Source organism: Anolis sagrei, chromosome 2, assembly GCF_037176765.1.
Source record: "Anolis sagrei isolate rAnoSag1 chromosome 2, rAnoSag1.mat, whole genome shotgun sequence".
Taxonomy (NCBI): Eukaryota; Metazoa; Chordata; class Lepidosauria; order Squamata; family Dactyloidae; genus Anolis; species Anolis sagrei.
The window spans coordinates 138,256,871-138,279,875 of NC_090022.1; the positions used below are offsets into that span (position 1 = coordinate 138,256,871).

The 23,005-nt window shown below is 41.4% G+C and overlaps 1 protein-coding gene across 10 annotated transcripts in view; it reads right to left on the reverse strand.

Annotated features, from left to right (window-relative positions):
* SMARCC2 (SWI/SNF related, matrix associated, actin dependent regulator of chromatin subfamily c member 2) overlaps nucleotides 1–22,784 on the reverse strand; it is a 34,690-nt gene extending 11,906 nt beyond the window's left edge. For 9 of the 10 annotated variants that reach the window (XM_067463901.1, XM_067463899.1, XM_067463900.1 and 6 more), the window contains exons 1-21: nucleotides 22,586–22,775; nucleotides 17,946–18,065; nucleotides 14,923–15,008; nucleotides 13,807–13,888; nucleotides 13,630–13,722; nucleotides 12,066–12,135; nucleotides 9,990–10,059; nucleotides 9,664–9,739; nucleotides 9,190–9,321; nucleotides 7,429–7,544; nucleotides 6,635–6,759; nucleotides 6,288–6,347; nucleotides 5,527–5,564; nucleotides 4,817–4,947; nucleotides 4,650–4,721; nucleotides 4,286–4,399; nucleotides 3,363–3,516; nucleotides 2,851–2,943; nucleotides 2,165–2,284; nucleotides 2,022–2,084; nucleotides 203–461 (exon numbers count right to left, since the gene is read on the reverse strand). In XM_067463901.1, the coding sequence (XP_067320002.1) occupies nucleotides 203–461; nucleotides 2,022–2,084; nucleotides 2,165–2,284; nucleotides 2,851–2,943; nucleotides 3,363–3,516; nucleotides 4,286–4,399; nucleotides 4,650–4,721; nucleotides 4,817–4,947; nucleotides 5,527–5,564; nucleotides 6,288–6,347; nucleotides 6,635–6,759; nucleotides 7,429–7,544; nucleotides 9,190–9,321; nucleotides 9,664–9,739; nucleotides 9,990–10,059; nucleotides 12,066–12,135; nucleotides 13,630–13,722; nucleotides 13,807–13,888; nucleotides 14,923–15,008; nucleotides 17,946–18,065; nucleotides 22,586–22,696 (2,185 nt within the window). In that variant the 5' untranslated portion in view covers nucleotides 22,697–22,775. Of the gene's footprint in view, nucleotides 1–202; nucleotides 462–2,021; nucleotides 2,085–2,164; nucleotides 2,285–2,850; nucleotides 2,944–3,362; nucleotides 3,517–4,285; nucleotides 4,400–4,649; nucleotides 4,722–4,816; nucleotides 4,948–5,526; nucleotides 5,565–6,287; nucleotides 6,348–6,634; nucleotides 6,760–7,428; nucleotides 7,545–9,189; nucleotides 9,322–9,663; nucleotides 9,740–9,989; nucleotides 10,060–12,065; nucleotides 12,136–13,629; nucleotides 13,723–13,806; nucleotides 13,889–14,922; nucleotides 15,009–17,945; nucleotides 18,066–22,585 lie in introns of all 10 variants that reach the window. The other variant, XM_060764097.2, reaches the window with a different exon arrangement.
* Between the last annotated feature and the right edge of the window lie 221 nt (nucleotides 22,785–23,005).

Genomic DNA, 23,005 nt, shown 5'->3' on the forward strand with positions numbered 1-23,005 from the left:
GGATGCCGCCCAGAATGTGGCATCCCGAGACCCTCCGTTACTGTTTGTTTGCTGGTTCTTATTTCCCAGTCTTAGCAACCCTTCCATATGTCTTGATCTGGGCCCCAATCTAAAATTCTATTCATAATCTTGGAAAATCTGGGCTTCCTAACTAGGGATGGTTGAGCAGGTTCAATGTGCTTGTGGACTCCCTGTTAATTACCTAGGGCTGACTTGGCTGCTGCCGATGCCACTCGAGGGTCCACGACGGAGGCGAGGAAGGCCACGGTGCTCATGACCGGGTTGCCCGACTGGCTGAAAGGAATAGGTTGGTAAGCGAGGGGCCCCAGGGAGGCTTCAGAGTCTTCCAGGTAAGGGTCCTCAATGGGAAGACGGAGAAAATGCAAAATACACTCGTCCTGCGTGCGGCTGCCCACGTGCTCAGAAACCTTGTTCCAGTCATCCTTGTACATCTCCAAGGCCTAAAAAGCAGGTCAGAGAAATAACAAAAAGGGATTTAACCTGAATTCAGGGATTTAACCTGAATTTGAGCTTCCTCTTCTGTCTAAACTGCATTTTTCTTTTGAGTTGAGACATGCTTTTACTTATAAACACAGAAAAAATAAGAATATGGCATTTATGTAGAAAGACATTCCATTTTTTAATGACAACCTCAATTGTCTCTCCTCTCCGATCTGTTTATAAACTACAGAACTAAATGAAGCACATGCATTATTCATGTTGGGGTGGGGGCGAATGGGTCATCAAATCACAACCAAGAGAAAGGAAACAGGACAGAGAGAAAAGCAAACCATTCTTTAAAGTGACCAAAATAAATATAAATTAGAAGTTATATTATTAAGATTTAGAAAAGGCTAGAAACTGTTAACTAGAACCATTTTCCTTTAGCCTAGGCCAGAGCAGATATAACTCAACTGTTTTTTAGCTCTCAGCTATGATTTAATCCCACAAGATCTGTTAAGATTCTAAACATTTTTTTGAATTTGTATCCTGCCTGTCTCCCAGCTTGGGACCCAAGGCAGCTTACAACACAGTTAAAACAAGACACAGCAAGAACAACAACAACAACAAAAAAACCCTGGAAAAACAAAAGTTTTTAAAACCAAATAATTTAGCTATCACATAAAGCTCTACTCCTTCAAAAGATGCCTAGCTCTATACTGCCTACTCTGAATCAAATTGTTTCCAGGTGACTCCTAGAAATTGACCCTGGAATCCTTTTTCATATAAAACTATTCTAGCCACTGAACTAGGGCTCTTACTCAGCCCTTAGTCGTGGACTGTAATTTCGATGTTCTATTGAGTTTATCCTTAGCCTGTAGTTTAATTTGCATAATCACAGATAACACAATATCTGTATAAGTTTTCAATGCTAACTGAAAGTGGAAAAATCCTAAATAGCTTTTATCTAAGTATCGAGGTAGGTGCGGGCCTTGAGATCTGCTGGGAAGGCCATTTTCTAGGTCCCACTGTTAGAAGAGTGGTTGGTGGGGATGAGAGAGAGAGAGCCTTCTTGGTGGTGGCTCCCCGGCTCTGGAATGCCCTCCCTAGAGAGATTAGATTAGCCCCAAATCTCCAAACTTACAATTTGAGCCTAAGAACATAGCGATTTACATGGGCCTTTGACCTGGAATAATGTAGTATGGTCATGTGATGATGTCGGCCATTGTTATTTGATACTTTAGTTTGTGTTGAAGAAACCCAATGATCCACAGGTATGACTGTGTTTTAGAATTTTTAAAATTTTTAATTTTATGAACTGATGTTGTCCATTGTTTGTATTTAGTCAAACTGTGTATTGTTTTGATTACATGTAATTCTATTTTGTGTGGCACAATACATCATTCAACATAGATATAGAACACATCCATTTCCAGTTTATTTTAGCTAGTGAAAATACAAATGAATGAAGAATTTAGCAATAAATAAACTGGGGCAGAATCCCTAAAGGAAATGTGCAAGTAATTGTAAGGGACCCCCTCAGAATTCACTGCCAAGCATCAGTTTCTTTGTCCACTCACCTCTAGAAGCAACAAGGTTTCCTGCTCTGTCCACTCGCGGGTAGCACTGGCAGCAGCTTTGCTCTGTAAGGGAAGGACAGGTGTTAGAGCGGATCTGTCTCCGGATGAAGGTGTGAGAAAATCAATTATTGCCCTCTCTTTACCTTGGAAGGAACATTTTTCTTCGTATACATGTCAGTACGAAGTCCAAAGTTTTGCATATCAGGTGGTTTCTCCTTACTCTTGTCAGGGAAGTTCAGCATCTGCTGTGAAGCTGTGGTTTGCTAGGAAGAAAGAATAAGAACTTTGTGTGATATTGAGTATTTTGGATTGAAAGAAACCTTACACTTTTTCAGTGCCAGTGTATACTAAACCCAGAAAGAATGTCTTGTCAGCTTCTCACATGAGTCTACGCTTTCCATGATAGAGATCCATTTTATCCCTTGATACATTTTGACTCCCAATCATGAATGTTCACAGTGGTATGGATGCCATCAAGAAATTATACCAATTGACATCTAAGAAGCCTCTCAAGGCAGTGGTTCTCAACCTGTGGGTCCCAGATGTTTTGGCCTTCAATTCCCAGAAATCCTAACAGCTGGTAAACTGGCTGGGATGTCTGGGAGTGGTAGGCCAAAACATCTGGAGACCCACAGGTTGAAAACCACTGCTCTAAAGTGAAAGGAGCCACAATTCTTTTTTATCCTTAAAAACCTCACAAGATAGATGTAGATCAGATTTAGGCTACCTGGAACTCCACAATTATCCATGGGAAAGTGTACAAATAACCTCATTCTCTTAGCTCCCATAACTACTGAAAATCTATTATTTTCTCTGAAAGCCATCATACCATTTCTGGTTTCCCCTTCACGGTCTCTGTGACAAGGTCTTCAATCTCCTTGCTCTTCCGTCCAGCCTTAGTGTCACTATCAGTCTGACGACCCTGAAGAATACAAGTAAGATTCTGCTCTAAGTCCCATTCTCATTTAGATCAATATTTTACTGTGGGAAAACCAAAAGGGGAGGGGGGGAGATGTTCTAAAGAAGCAGGGAGAACTTGAAGGTAAGAAAGTGGTTCAAACACGTGTTTCATTCTCTGTACAGAAGTTCCTTTTACTCATCATGTTTTTCTTGTTTCTGCTTCTCAAAATATGGCTATTAATTTATTTATTTTTATCAAATCTTTTTTCTAACTTTTCATTGTGCTTATGTATGGTCTTACCTTGTATTTAACACTTGATTTTACTGCTAGTTTTCCTGGAGACTTTTAGTAAGTTGATTAACAAAATTTTAACTGAATAAATGCCATTAAATAAAAATGTTAACATTTCTTCTCATGTTTGAAAAAAAAATCTACTCAACCTGGGGTGTTTTGGGTTGCAGAGGTACCAATCCCGAAGGTGTATCAGCCAAAACGTGGAAATGAGATGTTGGTGGTGGTCCCATTGGTGTTGGACGGCTCTCTGCATCCACTTGGTAATTGATCAGTCCCCACTGTTCCAAGAAGGCATGCACTCTGCAAGAGGCAGAACCCGAGCTCAGAGTCATATCAAGCCATCTGGCAAATTATTTCTTTGCTTTTAAGAGATAAGATATAGTCCCCCAAAAGGGCACAATTATGCCCCACAACTGGAGGATGCACCATACATTTTTTGTTTCTTCGTCAGCAGTTTAGGTCAAGTCTACCACCTTTTCTACAGATAGAGTTATGCTGTTAAATACAATGAGAACAGTAACAGTTAAATAACTCAAGTGGGGGATGATCCTGTTAGTTTAATTGCAGTACTTTATTTCAAAGAAACTACAGCAGATAGCCTCTTTCCTTTTCCTTTTTCATCTATTCCAGTGATTCTCAACCTTTTTCTGACCAGGGACCACTCTCCAACATTAGTACCAAAAGGATTACGAATCAGTTTTTGGTCAACTTTAGATTCATTTTGGTTATTTGAGGTGCCATCCAGTAGTCGCCATCTGCTTGCCCACAGAAAACCATATTTAATAATCTAGAGCTGATGTGGTAGTAGTAATCTACTTATTATAGTGCCAAGGCAACAGGGATGTCGGAAGAGGAGAGGCTGACTACATTGCCTCTCTCCTCCCGACATCCCTGTTGCCTTGGCACTATAATAAGGTTTCATGAGACCAGTCATTCTTGTTGCCGCATGGTTTCGAGGCAACAGTGTAGTAATGGTGAGGGCGTAGACCATAATTTTGTTCTTGCAGACCACTGGTGGTTCACGGACCACAAGTTGGGAACCACGGATCTATTCCGTGTCTTAGCATACCTCATGATGGCACAGACATCCCCAGCCAGGTTCCGACGGCAGGCAGTCGAGGTGAGGTACTCCTGTGGATTGAGCCGGTACGTGTCAATCATAAAATTACGGTATGCCAAATAGCTAAAGTGTAGCAAGAAGAAAAGAGGAAAGAGAATCACTGTTGATTCAATTCATTCGTATTGTAAAATCTTCCACAGAGATCAAGCATATACTTTCTCTGTTTACAATAATCACAACATCAAGGTTTAGAACTTCTACATCTAACTTGACTGAAGCCCTAAACAATAAGGAAATAATTCCTCCAATCCTCTTCTTATCTTAAAGAAAAACACTAGGCTATTTCTGTTGTTATTGGTAAGTGCAGCCTTACATTTCTGGAGTCTTTGACTTATTTTTGCCGTTGAAAAATTCTGGGAGGGCTCTCCGCTCAATGGCATGAACACTACAAAGGACATAAAAAAGAAGTGTTTAGAGAAGAACTAGAGAAATGAGGAACTGAGGGGACCACCTCTCCTCCCCATTCCTACTCCAGCACACCTGTTGTAATCAAACCAGGCAGCATAGCTTGGGATGATAATATGATGGGTCTGCTCAGTCACATTGTCTTCATGCAAGTCAGGGTTTTTGGTCTGCTCTCCTTTGTTCCCAGCATTGCTCTCCTCTTCATCCTGAAACCAGAAGTCTCTTGAAAAGCAGCACTGACTCCCGTGATTTTTCCTCAGTCATTGTTCCTAAGCTTTGATTTAAAATGGATGTCCATGGATGAACTGTTCATCCACAAAAGTACAAAAAGCCTGGGTCCTTGATATGACGCACTCACCCTTCAGTCCAAACACAACTTATAGAATAGGCAAGTGAACAAAGTGAGGCGGAAAGAATCAAGGGACGGTTGCTACCTGAGAGTACTCAAAGTAAATGGAAAATTATGCAAGAAGAGGTTCCTCATTATATTCTCATAATGGATTTATATCAAATTCTGTTGAATCTAGGCTAAATGGAAACAAACAATAATAATATTGGCACACAAGAAGCAAAGCAAAAAAAATTAGCCAAAGGTGCCAAGTGCACCATTTTGCAACTGCCAGCTTTAGGACGTAGTGGGAATGCTGTTCTACCATCAAAGCAGCTAAAATTGGGCAGAAGCATTGCGAGTGCAAGGGATAATATCCCTTTTATGCCACATGTTCTCTGACTTCAGATAATGCCAAGAAACAACAAAGAGACTGCAAAAAGCCTACTCAACTCACCTTGCCTACAGTCTCCATGCTCTCATCCTCTGGTTCATCTGAGAGGAAAAAAGCATAGGTTATCTATATCAGGAAAAGAAACATCTTTATATTCCATTTGCCAGTATATTCCAGCAGGGAAAATTTATCAGCTGTTCTCTAAAAACTTATCTTCATATCTCACAATCGCAATGAGGGAGTTATACTTCCTCACAATATATCATTTAATTTTTAGTCTGCAGCCTACTGTATATATGGCACAGACAGAATTATCAATGTAATATACAAAAATAATCTATGATTCCTATTCATATAATATATAAATAGAACTATGCTGGGAACACAAGCAAAACATTAATGGGTTGCTGTGAGTTTTCCAGGTTGTATGGCCATGCTCCAGAAGCATTCTCTCCTGATGTTTCATGCTGAAAACCTTTTATTATATTCCTCTATCAAGATGGAGGCCAGTTCTTTATACATAACCGCAGAGCTTTGCAAAGAGATATTGCAAGTGAAATAGCTTTTAGTACAGCACCTCAACAAAATGGTCAGAAATCAGTGAAGATTAGTCAAAACAACCACATGTCATATACCCCCAGGGATACAAAATGACACTTGGTTCCTACCAACACATAAACGTTACACAGGAGAAAAGCGTTCACAAGGAGGTTTCACGGTTTAATTCAAGAAACCAATGGCTAACAAAAGGCTGAGGAACTTGTCCTTTCTCCCACTACCAAAAAAAAAAAAAAAAAGATTACGGACAGAAAAATATTTCTTACCCAAATCAGTCATGGTGCCACCTTTCACAGGAGCAGATTCGGAATCTTTCTTGGTATTCACTATATACAATGGAAAGAAGAAACATTTATCCAGGTCAAACTTTGGCTGGACTGTTACATACACCTTGCCAATGACTATGACTACATCTACCCAGCAGATTCATATTTCCCCGCACTAGAGAACAGAGGAGCACTCATATGGAAAAGAAAAATATTGTTTTTTACATCAAAATGTGGCACAGAGCAGTGAAGTCGTTCTTCTTATACCTAAACCCTTGAACTAACAAGATCAAGGTATGGGGTTTGGAAAAGAGAAATGACTGTGGCATGGATCCAGAGGTCCTGACCTGTTTTTGGTAGTGTCACTTCTTCAACATTGGGGACAGGAGAAGGCTCATCCATGTCTTTAGTGAGGTCTTCTTGCTCCTCTTCACGGTAACCACGCTTGGATTTGGTATAAGGAGTAGAAGGCCTGCAGTGGGAGGAATATGAGGAGAGATGCAATAAGCCTTGTTAGAGGGACCTAATACATCCAGAAAAAACTAGGAACCATTGTATCTAATATTCCCAACAACAGACTGTGCCAAGCCACGTTATTTTCAACCAAGGGAACAGAATCTATCTTGTGGCTTAAATATTAGCTCTAGTGAGGAGACATCTAGCTGCTTACACCAAAGGAAGTAAATTAGAGTTGAAACATTAGACGGAAGATGAGCTTACTTGCTATTCTACACAGAGACAGGCACAAAGTAGAAATGTTGGCTAAACCAGCACATGGAGAGTGCACAGGAAGGGCAAAGTTTCCAAATGTGGGAGATAATTCCAAACCCTCATAAAATCATAGGGTTGGAAGAGACCTCGTGCGCCATCCAGTCCAACCCTCTGCCAAGAAGCAGGAAAATCAAAACACCCCCAACAGATGGCCATCCAGCCTTTGTTTAAAAGCTTCCAAAGAAGAATCCTCCACAACCCTCAAGAATGTAAGAAGAGAAATAACTGCAGAAAATTGTCCTGATGGTCATAAACTCGAATTTTTCTTAAAGAGGTAATTTAAGGAACACAGCAGAAAATTCACAAATATATAGACAGAAGGGACTTAGGGTGGCTCATGTCCAGGTGGCACAGGAAAACCTGTCCTCACCCTTTCTTGGCATTCTTCTTTTTAGCTTCTGGAGTTGGTGAAGGGGAGGGAGAACGCTTTCTTTTCTTATAGTTCCCTCCTTTCTTGTCCCGCCGATCTGAGTCAGGGCTGTTAACCTAATGAAATTGAAAGAGGCATCCATATTAGCAAGTTGTGATTATTAGCACACACTGAAAGAACCAGTAAAAGTTTCTCATTTCCTCATCTTCTATTGTAAGCTGTTTTATAACTGGAAGGCCTCAGTTTTATGGATCTCATAGTCAGAGAAGCAGTGCACAGGCATTAGTCTCAAAGCATGCACCTACTGCTGGATTATACCACCAAGATCATTTGAGTGTTTTATTGTGTGCTAAAACTTGCTGTGCATCTTCTAAACAAGCACGATATGGAAAAGATATAGCATAGCTTTCTTGCCGACAGGTTGTTTTCTATATGTAGGAGATGTTTTACTTTTAGTCCACCCTGCATCCCCTTGGGGAGAGAGAGCGGAATATAAAGTATATTATTATTATTATTATTATTATTATTATTATTATTATTATTATATTGTTGCAAGGGGTGAAGTTCAACATCATACCTAATGTCTGACATAGTACATCTCATCAACAGATCCTGCATAAAGGCTTCTGATCATGCAGAGCTGCTCTGTCTAGTTAGAACACCTGTTTTGCATAAAATTCTTGAAATCGACCTATGTATGAAAGTCACTCCGCTGGCTGCCAATTAGTTTCCAGGCAAAGTGCAGTGTGTTGGTTTTGACCTTTAAAGCCCTACATGGTTTGTATCCAGGTTACCTAACAGGACTGCCTTCTCCCATACAATCTGTTCTCTGAGGGTCAGCTACTCCAGCCTGCCAGAACCACATTGATGGCCGCCACCTGGAGGACCTTTTCATTGGCTGCCCCAAGACTGTGGAATGACCTGCCGGAAGAGATCCAACAGCTAAATGAGCTGTTAGAATTTAAAACACACCTAAAGCTCTATCTCTTCCAGCAAGCCTACCTAGCCAGATTTAATCATGAATTTAAAACTCACGTCTTGAATCTGCTATATTTTAATAATTATTTTGGGTATTTTAATATACGTATTTGGTAGAAATATGTTTCAATATGTGTATTTTATATAATGATTGTTATTGTTGATGACGTTGTTATTATATACTTGTTCAAATGAGAAAAAAAACTAAGGCAAACTGCAAAGTTGTCCCTGATTAAATCATATATACCAGTATTATCAAAACCAGGTTGTAAGACTACTTGATTATGAATATGGGACTTCAAATCCTAATCCACAAATACCATCTCTCTATACTCGTAATCTAAAGGGGAAAATATGAATATTGCTTTGTGGAGATTGTGTTTTTTCATGTAATCCCTCTATTCTCACTGATATTTTGAAATGTATATATAACTTTGTAGCCATTAAAGCATAAGTAATCAGGATTATGTAGTCTTGACTACCACCCTCCTCCTCCTCCTTTTTCCAAAAACAGCAATCATCTTAATGGATATCTGATGAAAGTCCAACTAGGCCACAATTCAAGGCAAGACTTTCAGTAACCATCAGGTACTATAATGAAGATGAATGCAGGAGTTCAATTGTTTCCTGGAAATCGGCGTATAGTTCAATAATGAATCATAATCTGTGTTCTGTGCAGCCCCCAATGTATAAGCTGCTCATATTTCAGAAGAGGAATGGATTTCTTTGCCCACTGTCCTTCATCCAACTAGACCCAGAGACTTCTCTGAATGGAGTATCTACCTCATCAGTGAGAGTTTTGGCAGATATTTTCTTCCTACGTGAGACAGGACTCTTCTCATCATTGACTTCATAGTCTTCTTCGTTCATCCACTCGTTAAAAGTATCTGTGTCCAGAATCCACTTAGCATGAACCTGTGCATCAAGAGAAAAGAGGGTCACAAGTGGGCATTTTACACTGCGAAAGAAAGGACCTACCTCCCAGACATAAACAGAGGTTACAAGGAAGAGAACCAAAGGCCTCCTCAGGCTCAGAGAACATAAACTATTCATACAGGAGCTTCACCATATGCTTAAAGAGAGTTATGAATTACCAACTTTGCTTATTGATACATAAATCAAATTCACAACTGCCACGCTTGATAAGAGAGGCACATTAGTTGCTTCTCAAAGTTTCTACCACCCGAGCTTTTACCTAGGAGGAAGCTTCAACAAGCTCCATCTATACATAAGCATCAAATGAAAGCAATCCTTTACCTTACGGGGCTTCTCTGGGGTCGGCGCATCCTCCACAGGGGCTTCAATTTCACTTGCTGGGATCCAGGTGTCATAGCTATGAAGCAAAGGAGGAAGCAGCCAAGCCATCAGTTATAACACTGTAGTTATAGGCACAGCAAGCAACTCAAAAGCAACTTAGACCTCCATCATCCAATAAGGGAAAGAATAGTAAAACTCAAATCAGGTCCAAATTCTAAAGGTTTATTTTCATTTATAAGAACTAGAATGAATAGCAGGAGAGGAAATAAACTGAAAGAGAACAGTAAGGGAAGGAAAGTTCGATGCCAATGTCAGAAGCAGCTTACCTGTCTGGGTAGTAGCCCCAGTGCAAAAGGACCTGCTTGTCTCTCTTCATAATAGGGCGGACCCACTCTTCTAGAGTGAAAAAAAGAAACTTAGGGATAAGAGTCTAGAACTGTTTGGCAAATATTAATTAAAAACAACAACCCCAGGGCCGTCTTATTTACAGGTCATTGAGAGTAATGTATCTTAACTGCTATATATATAAAAAGGAACCATCCCCATCTCTGAGCAGAGCGGCAAAACTCAAGGGCTTAGTCTATCCTGGGAGAATCTCAAAGAAGCATCATCTGCCTCTACCCTCTCTGCTATGGTACTGCTTTTGGCCTTCCTCAATGTCTGTGTTGGGAAATGGCAGTGATGACCATGGGTGGCTGTTCCCAAGATGACATTGGAGCTTTCCCTTCTTCATGGAATTATATATGAGGTTAACTTATATGTTAGTATATATGGTAGTCTTTAAGCATCTATATACTCTGGAAATGCTTCACTTCATATCATCTACATTATATTTTGTTACAATGAGTTGCTATAAGAAGAGTTAAGCAAAATCTCTTTTTGCCCTCCTGATCAGAGGGATAAAGACGTTAACTTAAATAAGACTGAGCCTCATCCATAATAATCGAGTTTTGGATGGTGTGAAAGCCAAGACAGTTCTGAGTCATTGACTTGAAATGAAGTCTCCACCTTCCTTGAAGCAGGTGGCACAGAGGAGGGCTTGGACCTTTCTCGCAGTAAGTAAGGCAAAAAGGGCAGGTATATAGCAGGACAGGCAGCCTTCTGTGCATCTCTACACAGAGGGTCATGCACCACTTAGGTAGGCTGTTTAACCTGCTGAACCAGGGCTGTGGCCATTCAAAGGACCCAATTCCTGAACAATCTCAAATTGTCCATAGGGGATGGTGCATCAACAATCAGTACCCTCATTTCCAGCAAGTGGTCTAGGAAGCAATAGCTTGACAACACATAAGAACCAGTCTCCAATCACGGAAGGAAACAAGGCTCATAGTCCTCATCCACAAACTTCCCATCAAAGGAGTAGGCAGACCTAGCAGGGAAGTCATTATCTGCTAGAGGCATACAATAATGCTTGTGGGGGAGGTGTCGGGTCCTGGTCATTCCTTTCATGGTATTGAGCTACTAATTGGGTCTTGTGCTGTCCTGTCCATTAGTGGTGCAATGGTATCGGAGGGGCTTCAGCTCTGACAGAGAGGTCCAGAGAGGCAGTACACAACCTGATGGGACAGGGACACATCCACAACAACCAGAGATATTGTAGATTGCACCTCAGTGACTACTGCAGGAAGAGTGAGCTCCTCATCCTCAGAACAAGCCTTCCTTCCAGAAGCTGGGTTGATGTGAGACACATCAGGGGTTCACCTTTGGGCCCCTGGTAGTTCAGCAGTTAGGACTGGTGGTTCATCCTGAGACACTCGAGATTCGCCTTTCTTCACCAATTTTCTGGACATTTTCTTTCTAGCCTCTTCAGCTTCATAGGCCTTCCTTCGTGTCAGGAGTTTCTTAGGTGAAGGGGTAGGCTCCTTAGTTTTCTTTGTGTGAGAGGCAGCCTCCTCAACCAAAAGTCTCTCGGGGGCCTTCAGTAAGACCCAGGTTGAGGCAGAAGCCATGAATGATGGCAGCAAGGCCTGCTGGTACAGGAAGGAATGAAGCCTTGCCTTCTGATTCTTCCTCAATCATGCCATGAAAGCCTGGCAGTGAATGCAGGTTTGGATGGCATATCCCTCACCGTGCAGTTAGGAAAGTGGAAAACACCATGATATTGTTGAGCCTCTGTCTCTAATTGTGATTGTTATTGTTTTTGGGAGTTTTTTCCATGTCAGGAGTGACTTGAGAGACTGTTATTGTTGATGATAACTGGCTTCATCACTATCTGGAAACAACATCATAGGCATGTTTGCTGAGGACAGTAAAATCTAACAGTAATGCATTCTCTTTACTGTTCAGAAGCATGCCTAAATGCAAGACATAATCTATCAAACAACAGCCAATTGCTATGCAAGGTTAAGATAAAAATCAAAATTTCACAGTTTCCCTGCCCAAAAGACATACTGAAGTCTCACCTTCTTCCAGGCTACCAGGAACTGGGAAAACAATATGGGAAGCATTATTCTTATCGTCAGTTACTGTTCCCTGAAAAGAGATTGAAAAGGTTCAGACCCAATTAGGACCAGATTTCTAGGAGAGTATGCCTCAGTAGCAGAAAAGTGACAAGAATGGAAGACAACTGTGGTTGCAGCTACACTGCCATATAATGCATTTTCCCACTGAAGTGCATTGATGTGCTATTAATACGCCCCCCCCCCCCATTTTTGTTACATGTTTAAAAATAAGAAAATGTACTCTATAAATAACAAATAATGTATAAATACACATTCACATGGAACAAAATGGTAGAAGCACAAAGTTATGGCAAGGAAGCTCAAAGTGAAGAAGCAGAAGCATCATTTTCTTCATACTGTCCTTATATCAGACTCCCTCCCTGTCTTGTTCTCTCCCCTTCTTTCTTCATGAAGCCAGACATACCAGGAATAAAAACTAATGATAGTTCCTCACAGCGGACAAGAGCAAAGCAGACAGCAATCTCCCAAAGTGGACAAGAACATGAGGCATGGAGGCTGCTCCATTGAAGCCCTAAAGCCCTGTACTCTCGCACGAGCATGCCCTCTGGAGCTAGCTCTTAACTAAAAATACTGCTCATATGTCAAAGCAAAACTCGGGCAGAGCAACAGCTTTTGACTCAAAATGCTCCCAAGTTGGGAAGCTCTTAATTAGGGGTTCACTATACCAATGTTTATGCTTCATATAGAATAAATATTTGTAATTAAGAACATCCTGCTCTGAATGAGGAACTAAATGAGGAACAAAACAAAATTTTAGGTTGAAAAATATATTGTATTCAAATTTTATTCATGTTTTTGCTGTTGATATTGGGAACAAATTTACAAGAAACTCAGGATCCAATGTTTATTTCCTTTGCCTTAAGTAACGACGAAAATAACCTTTACCTGTTTATTATCTGTATTTTCTATTATTAATTGCTTCTTTATAAGATTATATTTTATGTTACTCATATTAATCTTACAGCTTTTGTTTAGAATTGTAATACCAGTAAACATTTGCTTTCAAAAATTTGAAGTTGAATTGTTTGACAATGCTCATCTTTGATGGTGTAAAGAATAAATGTCTCATTATTATTATTATTATTATTATTAAAAGAACATCCTGCTCTGCTCCAAATATTAGAGCTTCAATAAGCTGTTGTGAAGTTACCTGTCTGTGTAACTTTTAATTTCACAGAGAAATAGGGAAAAGATTTAAATGACCTTTAAGTGACTAATCAGCAGAAGAAGGCTACTGAATGATTATGTCCACTTCTGTGAATCAAGTTAGTTTTTTTGTGTTTAATTTTATTTTAAGAAGAATTATGGAAAGGAGGATTCTTGGGGCCCTCTTCCCTCCATGGAAAGTTATTGAAGTGCAAGCTCTTTCTCAAAAGAGAAGTAGGTTATGTTAGAAAACACATCAGTATTCACTTATATATTTTGGATCTCAAAGCCAACAAGTCTGCTGCAAGTTCAGACATCTCCACCTATGCACACTTCACTATTCTACAGTCTCACTCACCTGGTGTCGTTTGATGATGTCTTTCAGCTTGGCCTGCAATTTAGGGTCAATATCTTGGTGCAAATAGATGTTAGGCCTGGAGAGGCAATTGTTCTGGAAAAAGGAATAAATGACACAAATGAGGAGAAGGAACTGATTCTAAACAGTAGGTAAAGAAAGAAAACCAAGTCAGCTTACCTGCACCAGAGATTTTTCAATTGTCATGAACATCTCCACATTGCGGTCCATCCGTGATGGATTCTGGAAATCGAAACGCCGCCTTATTGAAAGAAAATAACATAAAAACTTCGTAAAAGTGAAAATCCACACCTCACAAATAGTCTACTTTATAAATGAGCGGATTGCCACAGAGTGTAATACCAGAAAATGAGAAAAGCAAATAAAATCACAGAGTGGCACTTAGTACTATGCACCCTAACTGGAAGATCCATGTATATAAGGCTTCACTCCACACTCATGGCATCACCTCCAGGCTTACTGCTTTATATATTTAACACAGCAACGTTCAGCATAAAATATGCAATGACACTGTCGCAGCACCACTTTCACTGATTTACAAACTCAACTCAAGTTTATATATTAGAAACAGGAAAAGATCGAAGCGCACCAAATATATTATATAAATATATTTCATAGATTACTATCTAAAATCTTACAACACAATGCATTTGTTGGGTTTTTAAAGAGCTCTAAAACAGGATTGCTGTAACTTTTTCAGGCTGTATGGCCATGTTCTTGAAGCATTCTCTCCTGATGTTTCGCTTGCATCTATGGCAGGCATTCTCAGAGGTTGTGAGGTCAGGAGAGAATGTCAGGAGATAATGCTTCAGGAACATGGCCATACAGCCCAAAAAACTTACAGCAACCCAGTGATTATGGCCATGAAAGCCTTCGACACCACAGCCCTAAAACACTGCAACAAGTTTAATACATCTACTGCTCTTGAAATGGTGAAAGTGGATGTCTATATATTATTAGCCACTAGAGGGAGGAATGTATATTCATTAAGGTTTATTAACAGAATAAAGTAACAAGTTTGATTAAAATGCACAATACAGTATTATATACCCCTTCCCTATGGCAAATTGAAAGGGTGGGAGTGGGAGATAAACTAGTATTAGCAATTCCCTCAACACCTAACTTTCAATATTTGGAAGTCCTTTGCTTGAAAAAAAAAAACTAATAATGCACTTATTCATTTTTGTACAAAACCAACAAATGTAGCCCTGTAGGTATACATAACAAAGCTCCCTGACCTACCATGGGATGTGGTGAGAAAAAAAGAGGGCTTACCATCCTTGGTCACTCTTGAATTTATATGCTGCTGCAAGGATGTGACACAGGGCACCACCAGCTTTGAAATCCAAGAAGCATTTTATCTATAAGAGGCAAAGGAAGCCAGGTTAGATCATATGTTTCTGTTTAACAGAAAACCTCATGAATTACCCAGTAGGGAGCAAAACATAATTCGGAGTACCTTTGAAAATGGGTCTGATGCTAACTATGAAGGATAAATATGTGGCTCAAAAAAGATCAGCATTTTCAAAGCAAGAGGGAGATTGTAAAGCCTAGGAAAGCTACTTGAACAGAGCTGTATTATTTGATGATTGACAAAGTAATAAAAGCAAAACTGTTTTAAAAAGAAACTGAAAAACAGAACCCAACATTTGAGAACTAAATTATCCCTACTGCCTAGAAGCTACGAACTGGTACTTAAGGAGTTAAGAATTATACCCTCACTGCATTCTATACTGTAATGCCTTCCTTCCCTCTGACACACATCCATAAATTTTCTTGCATTTTCTCCTCTCCATTTTTCACTTCAAATCCCCATTTCTTTGGCCCTGCAGAACAAACAGACTTACAAAAAAGTTTCCACTTGCACAAATTGAACTGTTTTTTCCTCTAAGTTTAATTTCCTAGAAGAACAGATAGGGCGTTTTAAGACAGCGTTTCTCAACCTGGGGGCTGGGACTCCTGTGGGGGGGTCATGAGGGGGTGTCAAAGGGGTCGCCAAAGGCCATCAGAAAACATAGTATTTTCTGCTGGTCATGGGGGTTCTGTGTGTGAAGTTTGGCCCAATTCTATCATTGATGGGGATCAGAATGCTCTTTGACTGTAGGTGAACTATAAATCCTAGCAACTACAACTCCCAAAGGTCAAGATCTATTTTCCCAAACTCCACTAGTGTTCGCATTTGGGCATATTGAGTATTTGTGCCAAGTCTGGTCAAAATCCATCATTGTTTGAGTCCACAGTGCTCTCTGGATGTAGATGAACCACAACTCCACCTGACATCCGCTGGGAAGTAGCAGCCAATAGTGAAAGGACCAAGGCAGAGACATCTCCAGCTCATCCCCTGTTTGGGTATCAGCCAGCACGTCAACGACTTAAATCTATAAATAGTTTTCTAAGATCTACAGAGACACTCGCTGGAACACCTCAGCAAGCGAGAGTCCAAAAGTGGCAGGCTCAAACCCAGAACCTCAACCAATGGCTGATACCAGATGAGAGACCCCCCTGGGCACACAGAGGACTGGGCGACTTGGAAGGCGCTGAACAGACTGCATTCTGGCACCACGAGATGCAGAGCCAACCTTCAGAAATGGGGCTACAAAGTGGAATCCACAACATGCGAGTGTGGAGAAGAGCAAACCACTGACCACCTGCTGCAATGCAACTTGAGCCCTGCCACATGTACCATGGAGGACCTTCTTGCAGCAACACCAGAAGAACTCCAAGTGGCCAGATACTGGTCAAAGGACATTTAATCAACTACCAAACTCATAAATTTTGCATTCTGTATTTTTGTATCTTGTCTGTTTGTTTGCTTTGTTCTGTTAGAAATGTAATATAAATGACTGGTTGCTGATGACTCGATAAATAAATAACTCCAAAACTCAAGGTGAGTGCCCACCAAACCCTTCCAGTATTTTCTGTTGCTCATGGGAGATCTGTGTGCCAAGTCTGGTTCAATTCCATCACTAGTGGAGTTCAGAATGCTCTTTGATTGTAGGTTAACTATAAATCCCAGCAACTCCCAAATGACAAAATCAATCAATCCCCCCCCCCCCGCCAACCCCACCAATATTAAAATTTAGGCACATCAGGTATTTGTGCCAAATTTAGTCCAGTGAATGAAAATACATCCTGCATATCAGATATTTACATTACGATTCGTAATAGTAGCAAAATTACAGTTATGAAGTAGCAACAAAAATAATTTTGTAGTTGAGGGTCACCACAACATGAGGAACTGTATTAAAGGGTCGTGGGATTAGAAAAGTTGAGAAACACTGTTTTAGAAGAAATGCAAGACAGAGGGAAAGGGAAGTTCCATTTCCTGTATCCTGAAAAGTCCTACTTGCAAATAGCATGAAAAAAGTTTCCATTTGCACAAATGAAACTTTTCTCGCTAAGCCCAAATGCTCCATGCATGGAAGAGAGAAACAATGGAGGATATGAGCGATATCCACGCACAATGGAGGTTAAATCTGACCTATAGGCCACCCGCTTCTCCTCTGGTGTAAATGTTGGCCCTTGGGAAAGTTGTGTTGCATTAGAATGGTCTACTTTTATTACAACAGAAACAGTTAATCTCAAAGCTTTGAAAGAGGGTGAGAAGCAAAAGGGAGGGGAATGAGAACAATCTCAGATGGTGTTAAATAATAATTCCCACCCTAAAAACATTATAGGTATCCTGCTGGATTGGAACAATGAACTACTGGCCCAGAATTCTGAAACCAGACCCTACTAGAAGGTGCAAGAGGAGCAGGTACCATGTAATCCCACAAAGCTCCAACAAAATGTGTGCTTTGTATGTTCAAACCTTCATTACCTACAGTTACAGGGGCTCAGAGCTGTACATACATTATACAGATAGTAGTATGTTGAGCTGCTAGATTCTGGACAGCATAATGGAGTGTCATGTTTTCTTTTAAGTATTTCCTCATATAATTTTCCCCCACGTGTATTGAACTCTAACATCAGCTAGAAAGGCCACCCATCCATGTATTCATTTTCTGAATGCTAGAAGGTTATTTTTAACTTTGGATAATACTGATAGCTATTGTAAGTATTGCCAAAGTCCAGACAACAGCCTACTACCCCATTCTTACAAAAATAAAGACCAGGGAGAAGATCCATAGAGATTTCTTTCAAAGATCGTAATCTGCCATTCCTCAGGCTTGCTAGGAAAGGGCTAGATGATCCTTTACTCTGTTTAAGAACATAATCCAGTTCCTGATATGATTGACTCAGTAAAAGATGCTTTTCTTCCTCTACCACACAGAGATTAAAAAGACTGAAGCACTCACCGGTAATTTTGTGAGCGGTGCATTGCTGACGTGCTTTCCAAAAACTTCCTCTTGGAACTGTAGTAGCTGCACCACTAGGCTGGACAATGACTTATTGGTAGGTGGTTCTGCTTGGATGTACTGTGGGAATAAGGTTTCAGGCTTTAAAGGAATCCTACCTAAAGCCCCTGAACAAGTACTCACTTACAAGACAGGGAAACATGTATGTGCCACAGGCAGGCAACATGTACAGCGCCTCATCATCAACTATAGTTCAAGATCAGAATATAGAATCATAGAACCATAGCGTTGGAAGAGACCTCATTAGCCATTCAGTTCAACTCCATGCCAAGAAAAAGGAAAATCACATTCAAAGCACACCCGACAGATGGTCATCCAGCCTCTGTTTAAAAGCCTTCAAAGAAGGAGCCTCCACCACACTCTGGGGCAGAGAGTTCCACTGCTGAACAGTTCTCACAGTCACGAAGTTCTTCCTAATGTTCAGGTGGAATCTCCTTTCCTGTAGTTTGAAGACATTGTTCCATATCCTAGTTTCCAGGGCAGCAGAAAACAAGCTTGCTCCTTCCTCCCTATGACTCCCCCTCACATATTTATATATGGCCCTCATCATGTCTACTCTCAGCCTTCTCTTCGGCAGGCAAAACATGTCCAGCTCTTTAAGCCACTCCTCATGCAGCTTGTTCTCCAGATTCTTGGTCAACAGTCTTTCCCAAAGCTGAATCTTGGGAAAGTTTCTTTTTTAGAATATAGTTCTCAAAATTCTCAGTGTTGACAATTACATTTAATGACTAGATTATATTATGACCTAAAGAGGATGACACTAGACCTGCTACCACTGCTTTTTCCTTTGTATTTTGGGTAGGGAAATATGAAAGGGAAGGAGAAAAAACATACAGCACACATAAAAAGGCTATTTCTAGGTTAGAATTAAATGTAGAGAGAGCCTGTTACAAAGCAGGAATCATTTTCCTTTCCTTCTAACATTTATATGTATTAAGTACTCTAAGGCTTCAATCTGAAACACACTTACTGAGGGCAGGAGGGGAAATAATAACTTAACTTCAGCCCAGAGTACAAGTGCTATAATTGTTGGACACAGCTGGTTTCAGCCTCCAGTGGTTTTAAATATGGACTTCCAGCTCTAGATCTGCTCCAGCTCTCTTAGAAACTAATGTCCGGTATGGTGGCACATAAATCGGGACATTTCAGCATTCTTAAATAATTATATAATACTACTATGAGAAAAAATGATGCAGGAGTAAAGCTTTTATTTTCATTTCAATGATAGAATTGTAAATAATTTGACATAATTCAAATATTATTCTTTGAACATTCTGAGCCTAAAAATTGTGTTCCTTCTGCCCCAAAAATTACTTTGGAGTCTCAGGACTCAAAACTCACCAAGGTAAGAGATAAGTAATTACACAAATATAAATGGTTGCATATGAAGATAACAGATGGTGCAAGCACTTCACCACAATCCTGTTGCTTTCATATTTTGCTTTTTCTGCTGCCCTACTATTTCTAGTCTATATCATCTGCATGCTTATTGGAGCAATGCTGGGTGGATGGGAGATTAAGATCTTCCCATCCCTCCTTTCTTATTAAATGGCATGGACACAATTTCAGCTTTGGGGGGAGTGAATGAGATTATTAGCCAAAGCCAGCCACATTCAAGATCAACAATACAATCCCATCCAAAAGAAAGTTGTGCTGTACTCCAAAATGTTTTATTCACATATAATGGTTCAACACACAGCAACCAATTAAGAAGTATTGTTTTTAAAGCATATTTCTTTATCAGCTCATAGCAATATTTATAGCAGTACGTATCAATACTGTATAGCATTATAATCAACATAGACCATCATCTTTCTTAGAGAGGTTTATTTTTTTCATGCATAACTAGTAAATGGGTCCCACTTGTGTCCATAACAATAATGGAAGAGTTTTTTATTAGTATCAGGAGCTACTTGAGAAACTGCAAGTCGCTTCGGGTGTGAGAGAACTGGCCGTCTGCAAGGATGTTGCCTATGATAAGTGCATATGTTTTACCATCCTGTGGGAGGCTTCTCTCATGACTCCCATGGGAAGCTGGTGCTGACAGATGGGAGCTCGCCCCGCTCCTCAGATTCAAACCGCTGACCTTTCAGTCAGCAGTCTTGCCAGAACAGGGCTCCTTAACTCAAGCATGGGGAGGAGCAACCATGGAAAGAAACCCACTACCCTAAATAGCCCTCATTTAAACTTCCTTTTTAATTTGTCTGGAAACACCATCAAAACAGGAAAAGTTGCTCGCTGTAATAGCACAGGGTCTACAAAGGGACTCCATCTTGAGCTAGATCTACACTACTACATAATACAGTTTTAACTGCATGATATGGTCAATACAGACCCATATAATGCAGATCAATGCAGTTCAAACTGCACTGTATGGGTCTACACTAACCACGCAATGCATTTCAAACTGTATTATGTAGTAGTGCAGATTCAGCCTTGAGTTTTGGTGCAAATAACTAGGGCAGTTGACAAGAGATTCAAACTTGCTAGCAGGGAAGTGGTGAGCATGGGGTCAGAAGCTGTCATTCCAAACACAATGAATTGTCTGGGGACTGAGGCATGCGCTCTCTCTCTCTCTCTCTCTCTCACTTGAAAGGTCAAAGGTAAGAGCCTGGGAATCAAGTCCTGGGCAGCAGCATGTGGAACGGAAGCAGCTGTCAAAGTGCAAAGCATTTAAGAGAGGAAACTTGCTGGACCATGCTTCTTCGTGTGACAGCAACTGAAAAGGCTGTGTGGGCCCCATAACACAGAACCTAGCCACCCAAGTCCCCATCTCCTCTATGGAGAAGTGCATGTCTATAGGGGGAATTAAAAACAGCTTTCACATCAGCTTCTGGGCCTTTGGCTCCTCTTAACAAATTACAGAGATTTTTTTTTCGTGTCAGGAGTGACTTGAGAAACTGCAAGTCGCTTCTGGTGTGAGAGAATTGGCCATCTGCAAGGATGTTGCCCGGAGATGCCCGGATGTTTTACCATCCTGTAGGAGGCTTCTCTCATGTCCCTGCATGGGAAGCTGGGGCTGACAGATGGAGCTCATCCTGCTCCCCAGACTTGAACTGCTGACCTTTTGGTCAGCAGACTTGCCGACACAAGGGAGATTGAGAAATACATTGATTCAACATCCAATGACACTTGTTGGCAGAAAACAGCAGACACATTTCCAATACAACCCCATTTGTAAACTGTAATACACAATGCATTTCTGATTTCTGTTGACATTAGAACAAATAAATGAAAGCAAGGTTGGATGCCCAAAAGAGGTTATTGAAACATCTCTCATAAGGGAATAAACCAGCACATCCCATTTCAAAATTGCAAAACTGCTAAGTTTTCTGCTTGCCAAAGAGCACATCTCCAGCAGGAAGGAAAGGGACTGAGGCTGCTCCAGGAGAACGAAAAGCAATTTGAAGGTACTGGGTGGGCCAAAAGTCATGAAAGGGTTTCAATACTTTATTGCTCCTTTATGTTTTGTTTTTAATATACAATAACATATATGATGATAGGTAAAGGTAAACATTTCCCCTTGGCATTAAGTCTAGTCGTGTCCAACTCTATGGGGTGGTGCTTATCTCTATTTGTAAGCTGAAGAGTCAGTGTTGTCCATAGACACCTTCAATGCCATGTGGCCAGCATGACTGCATGAAGCGCCATTACCTTCCCACTGAAGGGGTATCTACAGATCTACTCACATTTGCATGCTTTTGAAATGCTAGGTTGGCAGAAGCTGGGGCTAACAGCAGGAGCTTACTCCACTCTCTGGATTCAAACCACCGACCTTTCGGTCAGCAAGTTCAGCAGTTTAACCCGCTGTGTGCATATATTTAATTTATATATACATTACACAAGAAAAATTCAATCTCATAAATGGAATCTCATAAATAAATGTACATGACGTGTGAAAAATCCAATCTCATAAATGGCAATCCAATACCCCTGCATCACGTACAGGATGCAGGACCTCTTTGTGACTTTTGACCCACCCTGCACTAAAATCAAAAACAAAAAATGCAAGGTCAAGTAAACGCCTCAATGAATGAAAGTTTCCGTGTCAGGTCCTGAAGGGATCTGTAGAGAAGGGTGGGAACTAATGAATGGGAGAATAAGAAGGGCTTGATCTTGGGGCAAAGGACAATAGGGCACCAGGCGCGAAGATGTCAAAGAAACGTGCCTGCCACCCTGCAATTGAGATTATGGCCATTTCTCAAGAAAAAAGGGGGGATCTGTTTTCTAGGAGGTGCTGGTGATCCAAAGAGGGCTGATTCCTGATGGAAAGGGAGTAGGAATAATAAATGGAGGTGCTGCTCGTGGGGCCAAGGGAGAGACTTTGATGTAAGACGTGCAGTTTTAAGGATCCCCTCCTTCCCTCCCTCTCTCCCTCCGTCCCCATGGAAGGCAGGGTGGGGAGGGGGCCCGGTGCCCCTCCGATGCCCATCACCTCCCTCCCTTCCTCTTCCCCCTTTCCTTAAGATCTCCAGTCCCTCTCTCTTCCCATTCTGCTAGCAGGCCGGCCGTGATCCGGGGCGGAGAAGCCCCGAAAGGCCTCTCCGATGGCAGTCCGGCAGGCCCAGGCCCGGGCCTACCTTCTTGTAGTTCTTGCCCAGCCAGACCCGCGCGCTGTCGAACTGGCTGACAGTGTCGGAGGCCTCGTAGTACTTGACGTTGGGGCCGCCGTCCTTCTTCCGCACCGCCATTTTCGCAGCAGCAGCGCCGCCGCCGGCCTGGGCCGCGCCGCCTTCGTCTCTGGACGCCTCTTCGGCCGAAGGAGCAGCAGCCCCGCAGCGCCCTCTGCCGGCACAGGCCCCACCGCGCGCCCACCGCGCCAGCGCGCGCCCAGGCCTTCTCTCCCTCCCTCCCTCCTTCCTTCGCCCAGGCGCGGCCCTCGAGCACAGCGACCCCTGCTGGCCCCGAGGCGCAGGCTCGCCTGAACTAGCCTGAGCGCCTTCTAGCGGTGGAAAGGCGTCAGCATTATCATAGCTCAATGCTGTGGAATATAGGGAGTT